The following is a 19,931-nucleotide window of genomic DNA, read 5'->3' as shown; positions in this document are numbered from 1 at the left end:
GTGTATGTGCACATTGGTAAATTCTTTTTGATTTTATAGCATCCCAAACTGAAAATACTGTGATGTCTCCATTTGTTTCTAATATTGCAATATCTCTGAGATGGACCAATAGATGTTGTCCTTACTCTGGCATTCTTTAAAAAACAGTGTTCTTTGATTTGAAAAGGAAAATGCATGCTTTCTTAGTTATTCTTGCTCTAACAATTCAGACACAGAAGATCATAGACTAATTACCTACCAGAATCCATCTTTTTCTCCTTCTTTTAGGTGGCAAGTTCCTCCATGTTTACATGGGTTACTGATGCACGCATGAATTGGTATATCACAATCCTGTCCCTGGAGAAGAAATGGGCAATTGGAGTTGAATAGAAATCACAGAGACAGCACAGTAAAATAATAAACGCACACTGAGGAAAGCTATATTTTCAAATCGTAGCTCTTGCAACAGCTTCCACTTACCTTAAAACCATAAGGGCAGGTGCATCGATAAAAGTCAACTGGATCACTATTACAGGTGCCATCATTTTTACATGGATTTGACAGGCAGGGATTACATTTAGCTAGAATAGTGATATCCACAGGACCTACAAATTAATTGAAAATTATGAGAGAGGCTTTCTATTTTTAGGCCCCTTATTCCTGTGCTTTGATCGTAACAATAAATTTTGTGTAACAATTGTCATTGGTCACATATCCATACGTGCTTCTCTTCCATGACAAAACCAGAAATCAGAATCATCATATCATGTTCATGGCCTTCTCACTGGGATTTACTGTGAGACTCTCTGAAGTCAGAGTTAGACTCTGGGTTGATAGCTCAGGCGGTTAGTAACTGACGTTAATGGTGCCAGTGCCACAGGGTGAGTCCCCTCATGGGCTGACCAGCTTATGTGGATGTGTTCCATGGCACTGCCTGCACCTTGGCCTCAGCCAGCTTCATGAAAACACATGCCATGTGTCCCAGAGAGGCCTACATGTGTGGGGGTGTGGTAGGGTGGGAAAGTTTTATGAATAAGTAGAAATTCATCACAGCAATAGAATGGACCTGCCTAGATAACATTAGCTCAGTGCTATTTCATACAGGAGATACAAAACTGTCACTTTTATGCATATAGAAATAAACCAAAATTGTAATCTCCATTATACTCTTCCCCATATCCTTTTGATTCTATTTATTTGTTGGTTTGTTAGCACAATACATGATGGGTGAGTGTTCTGTATCTTCTTCTCTGAGAAGAAAACATCACAGAGATAGTATCTACTTGCAATCTCATGTTTTGGGACACACCTTTAAAAATTTCATGATCCACAAAAAGTCTAGATTAAACGCAGATTTAGCTGCAGCCGTTTTCCTTTGGTTGTATGTATTTATTTGATAAATGGCTAACAATGTGGAAATTGTACGTCCTCAATAAAATTATGTTCTGCTGATGACACTTTTTTGCATTGTTTGTGAGAGCTCACTAGACCACCTTTTGACAACTCTGCCTGACAAGAACAATGGCAGAATGACATCTTTACATTTAAAAGGCTAATATTTTATAATATAAACATTAGTTACATTTCTACTATCACCAATCTCTCTGTAGCTCTTTATCCCTATTGGAACAAGAAGTGATAATTCCAATTGCACGTTTAATCACATATAGTTTTTAGCAAAGTTATCTGGACAATTATACAGCAGCCTTCCCCCGCCCCAACTAGCACTGCACTAACCTTCTAAGGTACCTTCACCCAAAGTATTGCATGACTTCTGCTCACATAAATCAGTTTTCATTAAATTATTCTTAAGATTAGAGATCACATGTGTGAGTTATTGGTCAACATGGTGGTCACAGAGATTCTCCATATCTCTTCATATCCCTTGCCCTGGGAAATACTAGTACATATTCAAATAATGGTCTTGGATTAAAATTCACAAAAAGGATAGTGTTCTGCATTTTTCAGTTTTTCTTTTGAACAAATCCTCCCGGAAATATGTCCACATTGAAATTCCTGTGTATTTTTAACTATTTGGGAATAAATGACAGTTCTGGGGACGATTGTGCTAATGAGAAGAGGTGGTGCTTGCTTCTAATGACACCTCAGTCACTAGGGGAGAATGTGCCAGTGCCAATGTCCCTTCAACTTTTTCTTGATAACCAGAATAAATAATGCAATTACAGCTGGAAAATCGCTGGGCTTAATTCTGAAATGAGCCTCACAGAAATTTAATTTCTCACTCTCTTCCTCAATTTATTTATTAATTAAGGGCAACTAAATTAGCTATTCAGCCAACACTGGAGAAATGAATAGTAGCAGTTAGGTAAAGCAGTTAGTGAAATTGATGTAATACCTCCCAATAAATGGTTTTATGTTTGCTAAAGTTATCTTATTTAGAGTCAGCAACAGAAAAGGAAATATCTCATTTATAGTGGATCCCTTAGCTAGACCACAGGAAAAAGAAAAATCTAACTCAAAACAAAGGCGTAGGATGAAGCGGCTAATCATGTACACCAGCAAAATAGCAAGTCAGCAAATGCAAGGACTGTAAACATTCATTTGGCCACCTCCCAAGACCTTATGGAAAAATGTCTTTTGACCCATTACTGTGCTTTCAACCTTGTAAAGCCAGGATTTGAATAGAGCAGTTCAGGGTTGGTAGACTGCAAGTTCATTCTGTGGAATGTGACATCTTTCAAAAATTACATTTGAGTATTTAGATGAGAAACCAGAGATTATTTTAGGGAAAAAAACTGAATACATTTTGAAGAATTCAACAGAGTATATAGGGAACACAACTGCCAAACTGAAGTAGTCATTGTCTAGTTTTACGATATAGTCAAGATTTATTTACTAAATGTTTAAGGAACTATATGTGATAAATAAGCATTATCTAATATCTCCACTTTTTTTCCAAGACCAAATTTCATTTCCTATATACCTAATTATGCTCAATTGTTTTCATATCTGGAATATTGCATGAGTATATGAAGGAAAATCAAATCATCATCTGCTTGTATGTATTCAGTTTAGCTAAAAGAATAAAGATAACAAGTTTTCTCACATGTTATCTCCAAATGTCTTAAAATGATCTAATTCCTTTTCCTATTTTATTTAGATCATAATTCCACTTAACTAAAAATCCTTCTTAGAATGTGATTTTTACATCTACCTGGTTTATCTAAATCTGCTTATTTCTATGGTCTAATCCCTTAGAATGATATCCCTTGTATCTGGCTCTCTCCTCTCCCTCATCTTCCCACCCATATTTTGCTTCTCTTCTAAATCTATCTACCATCTTCTGTTTGCCTCTAACTTGTAATTTATTTCCCATCCAGTATACTTTCTCAGAGATTCTGTCTTGCAGTCTTCTTATTTAAGGGAAATGACAGCTTTAATCTGTTTAGAGACTATAAGATAATAATGAGATCATATCAGAGCTAAAGGAAGATACTAAATAAAGCCATCATAAGATGGTAGAAGAGGTAACACAACTTTCCAGGGGCAAATGAAGACTTGTAGAATTTTGCACACTTGATTATTCCCCCATGAAAAGAAGATGTCCAGGAATAGGAATTAAAAAAGTCTTCTAGCATCATACACAGCAATCTTGGGCACAGAATCTGAAGTCCATCAACAGAAGTTATTAAGTCAGATTTGCCACTTAAGCGTGTGTTATTAGGATAATGGCAGCCATCCCAATGGGTTGTTTGAAGCATTAAATGAGATGTCAATGAATGTCAGGCAGGGAACCTAGTGAGATCAAGTACAGAAGTCACAGTGTCACTCTTTCCCTAGACTTCCAGAGAGTCAGAATGGGTGGGGAGAACAGAAGGGTTTTCCTTAAAAGGAGAAAGTAAGTTCCTTGTTTGCTTGTCCAAATTTCAACACAGGCAAAGGCAAACCAGAGCTTGCCATTTATCTATTCATCACAAGTTCCCTGAGTACCTTCGATATATGCTAGGAGCTGCCAACATATGGGGAAACTATAGGGACTATCACAAAACCCACGGGGAATAGAAGTGGGCATAAACAGATAATTACCACTGGGAACAACATCAAGAGTTGGTGACTTTATGCTGATAAGGAATGCAACTATGCTGTGTAAATTTGGTGTGGACAAGCACCAGAAATGACAGCACAGCTTGAAGGAGCAGCAGAGGTTTTCTGTGTTCTTGCCTTGCTGCTTGGTAAGGAACTACAATCTTCAAGCTTTACTCCTTTCTAAAGCTAACTGGTTCCAAGAAATGTTAAAATATTGTCAACAAATTAGCCCTCATGAGATGTGTGCCACAGAAGAGAAAATAACTCTTGTTTCAGGGACACAGATCTTTAGAAATGTAACTGAATTAAAGAAGGCCAGTCCAGGCTAACTGGCTTGATTTAAGATTTGATTTGATGAGTGCCAGGCGCACTGTCTGGAGAATGAGAACGGACGCGCTTGGGACTCTGACTCGGGGGATGGGCGGGACATGGACAATGTATATGACCTAAAGTTATGTACCCCCATGATGACCTGAAATTAAAAAAAAAAAAAAAGATTTGATTTTGACTTAAGAGAGCGCTATAATATCAGCTATATGGGTGGAGATGTGTTAAGCTTAATAATTCAAAGGGAAAATGAGAAGAAAGTTTGGTTAACAATCTGTCTCTGCCAGTTACTTTAATCTTTAATGGAAGAAATACCAGACCTCAAATCCATTAAAGCTTGTAGGCAGACTTGCTTACTTGACTCAAATCACTAGTTATGCACCTGACACCAATATTGCTACCCACTGAGAATAGTATCTCATTTTGATTTATTACCAAAAGCTCCAGACAAAAATTTCTAACTATATTCCAGAGTCTCCCTTCATTCTGGCATTCCTTGGAAACATGAGTCAAATAACAAAATCCTATCGCACTGTTTTTCTATAAAGTCAGAGGTACATCAAAAAAACCTCAGGAAACATGTAGGAGATATATGACGTTGGGCATAATTAACTAAATGGAGGTTTTTATTTAAAATCAATGATTCTGTGCTCCACTTGCACATTACTGCATTTCTTAAGCATTAATATCAAATGCATGTTTGTTAACATTTCATTATTAAGTCATCCACTTATCAAATATTTATTGAGGATCTATTTTGTGCCAGGCATTCAGTTTAGTTTTGAAGGATCAGAGCCAAGTGAAATGTCTGAGTTTCTGGAAAAACTTACAGTTCAACATTAGAGATATACATGTATCAATTAGAGAACGAATGTCTTAGAATATATGTTTTAATTTTCTGCAAACAGTCAAGGGAGAGAAATCCACCAAGTGAATGGAAATATAAATCTGAGGTTCAGAAGAAATGTCATGGCTAGATATTTGAAGCCATGGATTGAAATCAATTGAGAATTTAATAGACCTAAGGACAGAATTCCACATATGTCTACACTAAAGTGTGGGTGAAAAAGCAACAGGAATGAAGAGGCCAACAGAATGCATGGAAAGGAACAATGGCTACCATGGTCTAAGATGAAAAGAGAGCAAATAAAGATAATTAAAAATAAGCCACTGAAATTGATAAGACAGAAGTCCTTGGTATCCTTCTAGTTTCACTGAAGGAGTGGAGATGGTCACCAGATTATGGGACTTAAAATCTTGTAAATTGGCATTACATAAATGATTAACTACAAAGACAAAGGCTAACTTATTACACGTCTGGGATTACCAGCTTTGCCATTTGCTACATTTTGATGTAACCTTAGGCCCAGTATATGAACTTCTTGAATCAAAATTAAGTGGAAAGAATAATAATTATTTTATGAAATTCTTGTATCAGAGAGAATATAAATGTAAAATATTTAGGAACAGAGCACTAACTGTTGGTTCTCTTCACTTATTGAAGTAAATATCTGTTAAAATTATCCCAGGATTTTAAGTTTTAACAGTGTAATGAAAAATAGCCCCTTTTTCTTTTTTTTAAATTGGTACTTTTGGAAGATAACCATGCACAAATCTGAATATTCTCTTTATCCATTGAGCAAATCAAAGTCCCCAAAAAAGATTATTTCAAAGTTACAGCTATGTGCTAGTGATGCAAAGTTTGAAAATGTAAAAAAGATTTGAGGAAGTCCTACATAATGCTTCAAAATTGATCTAACTATTCAATTTTTCATTCCTCCAGTTTAGGCTAAATTATTTAATCACTTTCATACTTAATTAAATGACTAAAGACACTATCAATAATTTTGAGACATAAAAGCCCTCACTCAACCTTATCAAAAACTTCCCCCAAAAGGAAGATCTTGATGTTGCTAAGAAAAACAATAGTATTACAATGTTTTTGTTGCGAGATGTGGAATTTTCCCCAGAAATTCAAGAATCTAGAGGATTCTTAACATATAAAATTAGAGCAAGAGATCAACCATGGTATGGTAAAATGTTGATTATCTTGGAATTTATAAAGGTCTCGAGTTTCCTTGATCTGTTAGCTGGCCTTTACAAATGAAGTAATGAAGTATATTTAGCACCAAATCCCTGCCTCGTTTCTTGAGCTCCCCCCAGACATCTTCCTATTGGGATTTCCTCTCCCCCTCTGCGTTGTATTCTCAGGTCCACTTGACTCACGATAAGAATTTCCTGATGGTCTTATGGACCTGACAGTATCAGTTACAATTCCATAATTATTTGGTATGGCTATATATTATTATCTTATATATATATATATTTCTATCACCAAACTTCTGTGTTGTTTATAATTATCTGTTTAAACATATCTATAGGTAAACTATAAGCTCCATGAGAGCAAGAGTTTTACTCTGTATTGTTTATTGTTGTATTCCTAATACCCCAGAATCATGATGGTACATAGTATCAAAATAATATTTGTTGAATGAATGAAGGCATATATTATTCATTTCTATTAGACTGCTCATTCTTTAGCTCATGTGAATCTTTCATAAATGTCTGTCAAATAAAAAAAAAGTTTAGTTGCCTGTACAGCTAAATCTACCTGAACCAAAAGCAATAAAGGGAGTATTAGAAATGAGCCATGTTCTACTCTCCATGTTGATTTTATTAATGAAAACCTGAGAAGGACAAAAACCTCTGTTTTATTGCAGACTTCTTCATCACTCTATCTTCATCTCATATTTAAAAGATGGAGACAGGACATTTTGGCTATAAAGACAAGTCATGACCATCTGCTTACCACTCAAAAATGCTCTGTCTGAGTATTAATTAAATATGCTCTGATATTCAATTTCTTCCTGTTCATTTGGTTCTGTTGTACATCAAAACTATGAGAGTATACCATAAAGAAAATACTCTGAAAAATGTAGGACAAACATTTTACTAGAAGAATTAATCACTCCAAATAATAGCACAGCCTTTTCTAGAGGAAAAAAATCATTGAAATTATATTTAAGTAGAGGTATGTAAACATGTCTTCAAATAAAGAATATTCATCTTCCTGCTATAATTTGAAACTTTAATATTGGGAGTTTATATTTACATAATTTTCATGAATAAAATAAAAACACATTAGACTGATATAACTATATGAAAAGTTAAAATATGAATACCACAAATATAAAATATGTAAAGAAATATTATTTTATTGCTTTCAAGATCATAAAGCATGTATGTGCAATAGCATGGTACTCAGTAGATTTCCTTGAGTGAATTATTTTAATTAATAGATTAAAATACTTTGTCTTCTATCAATCATTTATTTTGTGTAAATATTTCTAGCAAAGCTTCTGAGGGTAGTTCAAAAATTCCATATTCCAAGTATGTTTCAATAAGAGGGTGACAAATTTATTTACATTGATAATTTATTTTGAAAATGTTTTTGTTGAAAATTACAAAGTAAACTTTAGTGCTAAGCTCTGGAGTCAGAGTCAAGGTTCAAATTCTCACTCTTTCACTCAGTAGTTGAGTGATTTTGAAAAAATGACTTAATTTTTCTAAATTATAATATTTTCATTTCTCAAATGAGGAGAGGATAGTACTTACTACAGGAATGATACAAAGATTAAAAGAGATAAAAATCTATGTAAAGTGCTCAGCATCATCCAACCACTCAAGAGAAGTTAGCTATTATTGTTTTTAACAGTAGTAGTGGTAGTAACAGTAGTAGTAGGAATGGCAAAGATCTAGTCTGAATTGTCATAAATCTTAAACTAGAAGAGCCTTAATAAGACAATGGCACTTCACAATATTTTGACAAATGCTGAATCAAATGCTGGCAAAGGGCATGATGAGTTTCACTGCTTGCTATCACTTTAAAATTATACTAAGCTGTAGAGAAAATGTGTAAACCCTGAAGTCTGCTAAGTGCAACTGCACTATATTTGTTGACTGTCCACGCTGCCTGCCAGCTGGCTTATAATCATGCTAATTTAAGGTATACTTTGAAATATATGTAATCTGTTGATTTGATAATTTAGTGAACTAAACTACCACAGTTGAGCTCAAAGATTTAGGGCCTTATTATCATCTGTAAATTAAGAAGTCTCAGCTCAACTGTTTTCTGGCTGCCCTGGCACAGGTCCAGAACTTTCCAACAGTGAAGCTCTGCTCCTCTAGTTCTGCCCACCTGTAGCACTAGCCTCACAGTTGTCTGCTAGTCCGAACAGCTGGGTTAGACTCACTCACACCACTCAGTCTTTCACAGTCACCTTCCTTCGACATGATTTCTTCCTCTAAGTTCTTGCAGCAACTACGCTATCTAATATGGTAGCCACTAGACACATGAGGATATTTAAGTTTAAATGTACATAAAACAAAATTAAATTAAAAATTCATTTTGCTGGTCATATTAGCCATATTTGAAATGCTCAATAACCACAGTGTCTAGTGACTGCCATGTTGGATAGTGAAGATGTGGAACATTTCTATCACTGTAGGAAGTTTTACTGGGTAGTGCTGATAAGGACCAATTTACTCTCAAGCATATTTCCATTCACGCTACACTGAGTACATGAGATGCTATTGTCATTAAACAAAACATAGTTATATAAATCTTGCTTAGTTACAAATTAGCTACAAAAGCCTTTAGGTATGTATATATGTACAGGCATACTTACAGGCATGGAACTGCAGGTTCCATTCCAGACAATGGCAATAAATTGAATATCGCAATAAAGAGATTCATAAGAACTTTTTCATTTCTTAGTGCACATAAAAGTTATGTTTCCATTATACTATAGTCTATTAAGTGTGTAATAGCACGTCTAAAAAAAGTAATCTATATACCTTAATTAAAAATACTCTATTGCTAAAAAATGCTAACAATTATCTGAGCCTTCAGCAAGTCTTAATTATTTTTGTTGGTGAAGGGTCTTGCCTCAGTGTTGATGGCTGCTGACTTTTCAGGGTGGTGGTTGCTGGAGTTCAAGGTGGCTGCAGCAATTTCTTCAAACAAGACAACGATGAAGTTTGCCTCATCAACTGATTTAACCCTTCATGAAAAATCTCTCTTATAGCATGTGATACTGTTTGATAGCATTTTACCCATAGTACAATTTCTTTCAAAATTGGAGTCAGTCCTCTAAAACCCTGCTACTGCTTTATCAACTAAGTTTATGCAATATTCTAAATCTTTTGTTGTCATTTCAACAATGTGCACAGCATCTTCACCATGAGTAGATTCCATCTCAAGAAATTACATTCTTTGCTTATTTACAAGAAGCAACTCCTCATCTATTCAAGTTTTATCATGAGATTGCAGCAATTCAGTTACATCTTCAGGATCTATTTCTTCCAAACTCCTGTTAATGTTGATATTTAGACTTCTTCCCATAAATCACACATGATCTTAATAGCATCTAGAATAGTTAATCCTTTCCAGAAGGTTTTTAATTTATTTTGCCCAGATCCGTAAGAGAAATCACTCTGTATGGCAACTACAACCTCATGAAATATATTTGTTAAATAAGACTTGGAAATCAAAATTACTGCTTGATCCACTGGCTGCAGAATAAATGCTGTTGTCAACAGGTATGAAAAGAACATTAATCTCTTTGTACATCTCCATCAGAGCTCTTGAGTGATCAGGTGCATTGTCAGTGAGGAGTAATATTTTCAAAGGATTTTTTTTCTGAGCAATAGGTCTCAACAGTGGGCTTAAAATACTCAGTAAACCATGCTATAAATAGATGTGCTATCAGCTAGGCTTTCTTGGCCTACTTATAGAACACAGGCAGAATAGATTTAGCATAATTGTTAAGGGCTGTAGGATTTTTGGAATGGTAAATGAACACTGGCTTGAACTTAAAGTGACCAGCTGCATTAGCCCCTAAAAAGAGCCAACCTGTCTTTTGAATCTTTGAAGCCAGCCACTGACTTCTTCTCTCTTGCTATGAAAGTCCTAGATGACATTTCCTTCAAATAGAAGGCTGTGTTGTCTGCATTGAAAATCTGTTGTTTAGTATAGCCACCTTCAACAATTATCTTAACTAGGTCTTCTGCATATCTTGCTACAGCTTCTACATCAGCACTTGCTGCTTTACCTTGCATCTTTCTGTTATGAAGACGCTTCTTTCCGGCAACCTTATGAACCAATCTCTGCAAGCTTCAAAATTTTTATGTGCAGCTTCCTCATCTTTCTTAGCCTCTATAGAATTGAAGAGAGCTAGGGCCTTCCTTTGGATTAGGCTTTGGCTTAAAGGAATGTTATGACTGGTTTGATCTTCTTTCCAGACCATTAAAACTTTCTCCATACCAGCAATAAGGCTGTTTTGCTTTTTGATCAGTCATGTGTTCACTGGAGTAGCACATTTAATTTCCTTCAATAACTGTTCTTTTGCACTCACAACTTAGTTATATGGCACAAGAGGCTTAGCTTTCAGCCTATCTCGGCTTTTGATATACCTTCCTCAGTCAGCCTAATAATTTCTAGCTTTTGATTTAAAGTGAGAAATGTGGGACTCTTCCTTTCATTTGAACACTTAGAGGCCATTGTAGGGTTAGCAGTTACCCTATTTTTAATACTTTTGTGTCTCAGGGAATAGGGAGGCCTGAGGTGAGGGAATGGCTGGTAAGTGGAGCAGTCAGAACACACAATATTTATTAAGTTTGCCATCTTATATGGACATGGTTTGTGGGGCTCCCAAACAATTACAAGAGCAACATCAAAGACCAATGATGACTGATCACCATAACAGATATAATAATAATGAAAAAGTCTGAAAATTTTGAAAATTACCAACATGTGACCCAGAGACAAGAAGTGAGCACATGTTGTTGGAAAAATGGTGCCAACAGAGTTGCTTGACGTAGGTTTGTAAAAAAAAAAAAATGCAATATCTGTCTAAGCACAATAGAATGCGGTATGCCTGTACATCTGTATTGGACTACTGAGAACATTTAATAAATTAACATAAACTGTGATGCTTTAAGAGTAGAATATAAGTATCCAGCTTTTCTCAAATTTGTGTTATGAATTTTTTTTCAAGAAATATCTCCAGGGAATTATAAACTTTAAGAAATACAGATATGTACCAGCATTCTTCAAAATGAAGTATGACTATCACCAGTCACACAGAAGTATAAAAGAATCAGTCTGCAGTTTCTCAACTTCCCCATGTAATCTGCCCAGTAACATGCCTAAGAATAAGGTTTTATGTCAGTTTCAACATCCCTACCTTCCCTTTGACAATCATCTCTCCCCCACTTTACAAAAGGATGGTATGTATGTCTCTCAGTCCACCAGAAACTTATCATGGGCACTGCCCCAAGGGAACATCTAGGATTACAAAAGAACAATTTAAAATACCAGTTATTTTGCAAAGATTTTTGTAATCAATGCACATAATTGCAGAGAGGCATGGCCATGGAGTTTTACTTTCAATTTGTAATAAAATATTAAAATATTGATAAATAATTATGCTGTTGCTGTTTCAATTCATAGCACATCAGTATTAATAGCAGTAATTCAATTCAGATAAAAATGTAAAAACTTACAGACTTTTGGTGGCAGGACATTTTAAAAATCCAAATTATACACTTTTTTGGTAACAAAGAATGATTCAATTTTCTGAGGTACTAGAAATAGGAATTCAAGGAGAAAAATGGAAGTTGATGGAAAAAGAACAATGTAATATATTTGGGAGGATCTTGCTTTTGTCTCTTTTAAAATTAGCTCTGGTATTAAGATTCCACCAAATACATTTAAAAGAATAATGGAAAAGTTTTGTTTTACAATGTCAATATTCACAATGTGCTGTCAATTACATCTGTTGCAACCATTTATAGCTATTAAGAAAAGCATGAGACGCCAACTTAAAAGTGTTTGGGGGAGTGTATAGTTTTTTGAAAATGTCTTCTTTTATTAATAAACCATGGAATGTTTCAGATCATCATTTCTGTGGTGTTCTGCAATTTTATAAAAATACAATTAGCACTAACCTATACTGAATGCTACTGTGTGTGAGGCAGTACGTTTTACATACACTAACTCATGTAATGTTCATAAAGCCCTTTCAGATTGCTACACTTCCACTTACACATGAGAAAACTGAGGCACAGACTGGTTAAGGTTACCTGGGCACTAAAGAGAGAAGCTGGGATTTAACTTGGGCCGGACTAGGCTTCAGAGCTCATATCGTGACCCACATCACAATATTACCCACTTACATATATTTTTCTTACATGAATGTTCAAGTGTTGAAAGCTCGTCTTTTCAGCTAGGTTTGCAAATCTTAGGAGGAAAGACTATACCATCAACTTCTCTGTGTTCCACAATAGATAAAATTTAGTTTTATACATAAAACATGTTTAATCCACATTTTCTTAAGGAACATTTAGGATTTTCAAGAATTTCTCTCCTCCATCCAATAACTGAGTGGCCCTCCTGAAACATCTACAGTCTAAGAATAATAGTAACTTTCTCTCCCACTTTTGTAAGAAACCTAAATCCGTATATTTGACAAGACAGATATACAAAACAAGTTTAACAGTGGTTATATCTAAGCAGTCTGATTAATGGTTAATTTTATTTCCTTTTGCAGAACTAAAATTTAACATTGTTTAGATTTTCCTATTTAGATTTTCTGTATTGGGCACATATTACTCTTGTAATAAAAGAAGAAAATAGTATTTGTTATTAAGACACTATTTGGAATTCACAAATACATAAAACGGAGGTAAAGGAAAGGAATACAAACAAGGAAGGAACAGGAATATCAACACAAAATCTGCAGCACATGAGGCAAGTCAGAAGGTTCGGGCTTCACACTTGAACGTTTGGGAGGGCCCATTTCTCCTTACCTGGTATCAGGAAGCCACAGGGCCCTGGCAGCCCTAGAGCAGGGCATATGTTCAGACAAGGCAAAAGCAAAACATTTCACTTGTTAGAGGCTATGAAAGGCATTTCCAGAAATCGTATACTCCACATTTTTCATACATGTTCAAGAAAACACAGTCATTTCCAATGGGGTATTTTTGAGATTTATTTGAAAAGCCTAGTTCTTTACTTGGGCACCTCAGGTAACTGCTCTGTCTTGTTCAATCACCGGTGGACAAAGTAATTATTTATCAGGCTTTTCAGCTATACCTTTGAAGCCAAGTGGCCAAATGGTTGTCTTTTCCTTTTGTATTTAATATAGTAATTATTAAAAAGAAGTACAAATAACTAAAAACCATACCTTGACATGTAAATTTTTTGGAGGGAGTTGTGAGTAATAGTTTATCTGCCATTTCTCCAGGGCCGGCACAACGGGCAATTCCGGGTTCCTTATACTCCGACTTCACCCAGTCGGATAACCACTGCATGTTACAATCACAGTAAAGAGGGTTGGCTCCAATCGCTCTGGAAAAACAACACCACGAAAGCACAAACACACACACACATACACACACACACAAGTATGGAAGTATTATTTCCTACGGGAACAGAATTCAAAGTGTTGTTCAGTAGAAAATCCCTACAGATTTATTGAAGATAACAATTTAGTAGAAAATAGAGACAATGTGGATTCCCATTTTCCTGAATGATGTGCAGCTGGGATTCAGTGAGTTGTCACCAGTGTTAACACTTATCTGTGATTTCCAAGGAACCCCTGTATTTTCAGAGACAGGCTCACACAGGGTATAAGCACACCCTAAGTGCATTAACACCTCCTTCATTCACCAAGTATTTCCTGAGAACTCAATCACCATGCAAAGTTCTGAGGACCCAACCATGAATAAAGCATTATTCTTCCCTCCAAAGAACTCCTCCTGCTGAGGAGATTAGCATACACTCACAGGCATAAATAATTTTTATTAGAAGTGCTACAGTAGAAGTATGTACAAATAAATAGACTGATATTTCGGTGGAGGCAGGTGTTAGTGGTTAAGAAAGTCTAAACTATGTGGGATAGTTAGAGTTGATGGGAAGGGTTGGGAAGGATGTTTCAGGTGAAGGACTAGCAAGTACAATGGTACAGAGATAAAAAAGAGCATGAAGGTATGAAATACTAAAGATATCTAAAGCTACTTTGCCAGAGCTGATTTGGACCTGCACTGGGTTTCTGCTCCTTTGCAAAATCTTTCATTTTATGATTCCTACCCACATAAGCAATAGTCATGATAGCAAAGGAATAAAGATAATAGCTAACATTTATTGCACTCTTACTATATGCAGGAGCTGGGCTAAGCCATATTTACATGATTTACCTTATTTTATCCTAAACAGTAACTTTGTGAGGTCAATATTATCAATAATCCACTTTACAGATTAATAATATGAGACCAGAGAAGCTAATCAGTGGGATCATAGACATGTCAAGCTTGAGGACAAGTAGTAGATATGTAAAATAACATTTTAAAACGGATTAATTCTGATTTATAATTAAGATTAGTGATACTTCTAGGTCTTCAGTCTAAGCATAATTAATCTTATTCTTTTTTAGGCAATTCCCAAAACATATCTTAATACTTTACATTACTGCCCGACTTTAAGAATTTGAATGCAGTGAATGTTATGCTCATATACGTGTATGTCAGATTCAAATCCTACTAAATTAAAAATGAGCAAAATGATGTTTTTGAGTCACCTGGTCTCATCTCTGCTGACATTTGCTAAGTCCTTACTATGACAGAGGAGGAAGCGGAAAGAGTGACTAAAGCAGAGCTCTTTATGCTGCATTCTCTGCCAGCCCCACGGCCTGAGCTAAAGCTTCATTTACACTGTACCTCGTGCACAGGGCAGCTAGAGTTTGGAAAGGACTAACTGTGATATCAACATTGAGGTAGGTGCTGAGACTCAAAGATGAAAAAGTAGAGGTTTTGCCTTCCAGGACCTAGTAGTTTAGTGGAAGGAATCTTAATAGTAGGCACAATACAGTCTAAGCGATGTATACACAAAAATCCATACTGATAACGCAGACCCTCTGGGGCAAATTCACATTAACATGACTGACTTGGATCCTATTCTCCAATCATTCCCTTTTTAAAATATTCTAAAATTCTTATCTTCTTGGAGTTCGTGTGTTTCGTAGGGAAGTGCACAGCTGGGAGAGAATACGGCAGGCAACCTCTCCTAGAGAACGGGGCCCCACTGACTTTAATATTTAAGCTCAAGCAGATAACTGCCACCAGGTGGCGCCAAACTCAGCATCACCCTAGGGGGCTTTAGATCCCAGGGCTGCTCCCTGAACTTTAATGGAATGATGGAAATTCAGCTCAAATGGGGTTTTTGGACTCCAATTATTACATATTTTAAAAACTGTTTTACTGTACTTCCTAAAACTATGGAAAAACAAACAGGTTGCTATGAAAGAAAACAAAGGAAAACCCAGTGTGAGGGTTTGGCTGTTTTCCACCACTAGACTAGAAAGTCTCCAACCATGTCGAATTTATTTTTTTGCCTGGTTCCACAGCTTATGCTGAGTAATATTTGCTAAGAAAATGAATGCAATTCGAGAAAATTAGGATAGGCTTCGTGAAGGAAGTGATACTTGGGATGTGACTTGGAAAAGTAGGATTGGGTCAGACCAAACTGAAGGGCACACGATATTCTAGAATCAGAGAACAATGAGAAAAAAGGCAGAGGCTAGTAAAGTTGGGGGAATGTTTGTAGAATTTTTAGTTAAGCAAAGAGAACTCAACTAATGGGATGTAAGAGCCAGAAGGGTAAATTAGAACTATATTACAGAGGTCACCTTATTCAGGTTGAAAATTTTCACATTTTCTTTAAACATAATGCCAATCTCATTTTAATATATATTACAATAAAAGAAGTGGCAGAGGATTTTTTCCCAACTCATTTACTAGGGAGAGTTTGACCCTAAACCTACATTCATGAACTAGGTACTCACAGGTGGGATAATGCAGAAAGATCATTGAAAGCACCTTCAGGCACGACAGAAATGTCATTTCCATGTAGTGAACTAAAAGCAAGAAAAAGAAAAATTAAATTTCCTACATTTCAGATAGTTCAGAAAAATTACCATGCAAGTATGAGATTTTTTAATAAACATTTTAAGTCAGTGCAGAAAAGATGGCCTATTAATAAATATTAATATTAATAAACATTGTTGGTACAACTGGATATTCATTTGGGAAAGCAAAAAATTAGTTTCTACCTCACATCATATACACAAAATAAATTTCAGATTGAAGAGTTAAATATAAAAATTAAAAATGTATTAAAAAAATAGGTTGAGTGCAGTGGCATGTGCCTGTAATCCCAGTACTTTGGGAGGCTGAGGCAGGAGGATTTCTTGAGCTCAAGACCAGCCTGGGAAATATACTGAGTTCTCATTTGTATAAAAAAAAATTTTTAAATTAGGCATGGTGGTGTGCTCTTGTAATTCTAGCTACTTGGGAGGCTGAGGCAGGAGGATTGTTTGAGCCCAGGAGTTTGAGGCTGCTGTGAGCTATAATCCTGCTACTGCACTACAGCCTGGGTGACAGCGAGACCCAAGACCCTATCTCAAAAAAAAAAAAAAAAAAAAGAAAAAAGAAAAAGAAAAAAGAAAGAAAATATAGAAGAGTTCCTTTTTACTTTTTATGAACATGAGATGGGGAAGGCTTTCAAAAGCACTACATAAAACCCAGAAATCATGAAGGAAAAGAGTAATAAATTTTGACAACATAAAATATATCCATAAGATAAAAGATTTCATATAAAGAACAGAATGAGAAATATTTGCAACTTGTATAAGATACAAGAATTAATTCCTTTATAAAAAGACCTGCAAGCATAGGGTCAAGTAGTAGATGCATAAAGACGTCTACATTAATAAGAAAAAGACAAAGTACCTAATAGAAAATGGAAAAATAATATGATCAGGCTCATTAGAATAAGAAGCACAAATGCTCAATAAACAAACAAAATATAGGCAAATGCTCTAGTAATTGGAAATGCAAATTGAAACACAAATGGAAAATAATTTCAATCTGTCATATAGACAAAAATAAAAAGATTAATAATATTCAGTGTTTGCAAGAATGCTTTGAAAAAAGTACTCTACTGAACAGGTGGTGGAAACATACATTTGTGAATTGACAAAATCTTGTTGGGGGACAATGTGTCAGTTACTTTTGGTATCCTCATTGTATCTGACAGTACCTCTCTACTAAATCATTGCTGAAGTGCTGTGCTAGCACATTTGCACCAAGATGAATAATAGGATGCTAATGAGAGTACTATACGGTACTCATGAAAATTGTAATTAAACCAAATTACAGTAAAGATGAGGATGATTAAATAAGTATGGTTTCTCTAACCTATGGAATATTCTGTACCAGTTAAACAGTTGAGTAATATCTATGTATAATAGGATGGAAATAAATATTCTAAAGAATACGTTAAATAAAATAGCCAATGGCAGAATAAGAAAAGATTCTATTTATGTCTCTTTAAATTTATTTAGTTGGGGGCACACATATATTAAGATGTAAAAACAAGTGCACATGAAAAAGAACCAGAAGAGTTCATCAAGCTGTTTTAACTGCTAATTCTGGGGTAGGGGCGTGGGATTAAGGATCACGTTTTATTTCACATACTTTGAAGTACATTTTTATAGTCAAAATGTTTTCATGTACTATGTAATTTCTGAAGAAACTGATTTTCCCCATGTTTCTTTCAAAATTAATTGAAGCTATATAAAACACACATCTTAATGTTATATACAATCAAATAAATGACTACAGCAACAATAAGTATTACAAAAGGGAAAGTTATGATGTCCAAATTGAAGTTGAACAATGATAGAGTAAGATATGATTTTTCCATGTCCAAACTTATAGTAAGTTCTAATGCATATATTCTACAATAGCCAACAATCAACAAAGCAGTTAAATCATCAAAAAGACAACCCAAGGCCTGGCTCGGTGGGTCACGCCTGTAATCCTAGAACTCTGGGAGGCTGCGGTGGGAGGATCCCTTGAGACCAGCCTAGCAAGAGAGAGACCCCTTCTTTACTAAAAATATAAAAAAATTAGCTGGGTGTGGTGTTGAACCCCTGTAGTCCCAGCTACTTAGGAAGCAGGATTACTTGAGCCCAGGAGTTTGAGGTTGCAGTAATGGGGTGCCACTACACCCTAGCCAGGGTGACAGAGCAAGACTCAGTCTAAAAAGAAAAAAAAAAAAAAAAAAAAAGACAACCCAAAACTCAGATCCCTGAGGAAAGAGATATTTTGTTGAATATAAGCTACTTACAGTAATCGAAGAGACTTCAATCCATCGAAGGTTCGAGGAGGAATACATCTCAGGCGGTTGTAACTAAGAATTCTGAAAGCATAATATGCCAATTTGTTTTATTTAGGTATCCAAAAATTGTCAAATAATACTTTTAAAATAATACAGTTAAGAAAAGGGTTATTTGAGCATCTTATAAACAGAATATTTACACAAATTTTTTTACTTTGTGTTGTCTCCCTAATACAACATATTTGTTTCCTAAATACAACCTAGAATATTTCCCTCTGCCAACTCCTGTCTGACGTTGCTGCCTCCGCCTCCCCTCATGCCCCTTCTTTCCCCAGAAGCCTGTCTTAAGGATCTCCCCTAACGCCGCCACAAACATAAAGTATTCTTTGTTTCTTTTACAGAACCCAATACTTTTTGTAATATATATATTTGCTCATGTATTGAGGTTTTGTCTGTTTCTCCCAACAGAAACTTTCCTGAGGCCAGAGACTCTGTCTCGTTCACTAGACTGTCAAGCATCTAGAAAACGCCTTCTGTCCAATGACTTAAAGAATTCTCAGTACCACACTTTCACACTCACAAGGTGAGGAGCTGGGTCATGTTGCTGAAGCTCTGATTAGAAAGGGTGCTTATTCTGTTGTTACTTAAGTCTCTAAAAGAGAAAAAGAAAGACATAGAGTCCACTATTAACCACAGAAATGGAAATATTAGTGATTCTTAGAAAGAGAAGGGTCTTCTTGTTTATAGTCATAGCAGTGTTGCTAGCACTGTTAGTATCTGAAAACAAAAAGACACCAGATCACCCTCTGGAATAGATCGCACTGTTATTCATAATTATTCACACGTCACCCTGTTGAAGTTAGGAGGGACCACATGAAGTGTGAGGACAAGGGGCTGATCTCACTTCAGAGCAGATGCTTTAGAGCGAAGCTCATTTTTCCTTCTCCTTCTGCTGCCGTCTCCCTGACTGGGGATGGTTCACAGGGAGCTCTCTGGGAGGCGGCTTGTAATAGATACATTTTGTGGGTGAGAAATAAACCTTAATCCTTGTAAGTCCCCCAGATACTCAAACTTTATTCTCACTGATACCTATGTTCACTGATACACACACTCAAATTTCATCACTGAAAGAACCCCTGATTAATAACATTCAAAACGCCATCATTACGAACACCTGTGTTCCTGCCCCTGGATGAGTCATTGTCACATTACAGTAGGTCCTCAATAAATATTTGTTTGACAAATGTTTAGTAAATGGGAAAGATGCTGAATTTTTACCAATGCTAAATGGCTATTTATCAGCGTAGTGTGTATGACTATCGCTCATAATTTTTAT

General features: G+C 35.7%; 1 protein-coding gene across 2 annotated transcripts in view; it reads right to left on the bottom strand.

Moving 5' to 3' along the window:
- LOC123637329 (slit homolog 2 protein) overlaps positions 1–19,931 on the bottom strand; it is a 117,167-nt gene that overhangs the window by 45,436 nt on the left and 51,800 nt on the right. For both annotated transcript variants that reach the window (XM_045550446.1, XM_045550447.1), the window contains 6 exons: positions 19,176–19,247; positions 18,605–18,676; positions 16,257–16,328; positions 13,602–13,765; positions 460–584; positions 239–336 (listed from right to left, as the gene is read on the bottom strand). In XM_045550446.1, the coding sequence (XP_045406402.1) occupies positions 239–336; positions 460–584; positions 13,602–13,765; positions 16,257–16,328; positions 18,605–18,676; positions 19,176–19,247 (603 nt within the window). The remainder of the gene's footprint in view (positions 1–238; positions 337–459; positions 585–13,601; positions 13,766–16,256; positions 16,329–18,604; positions 18,677–19,175; positions 19,248–19,931) is intronic.

Source organism: Lemur catta, chromosome 4 (assembly GCF_020740605.2).
Source record: "Lemur catta isolate mLemCat1 chromosome 4, mLemCat1.pri, whole genome shotgun sequence".
In the NCBI taxonomy this organism is placed as follows: Eukaryota; Metazoa; Chordata; class Mammalia; order Primates; family Lemuridae; genus Lemur; species Lemur catta.
This window is presented reverse-complemented; position numbering and strand designations above follow the sequence as displayed.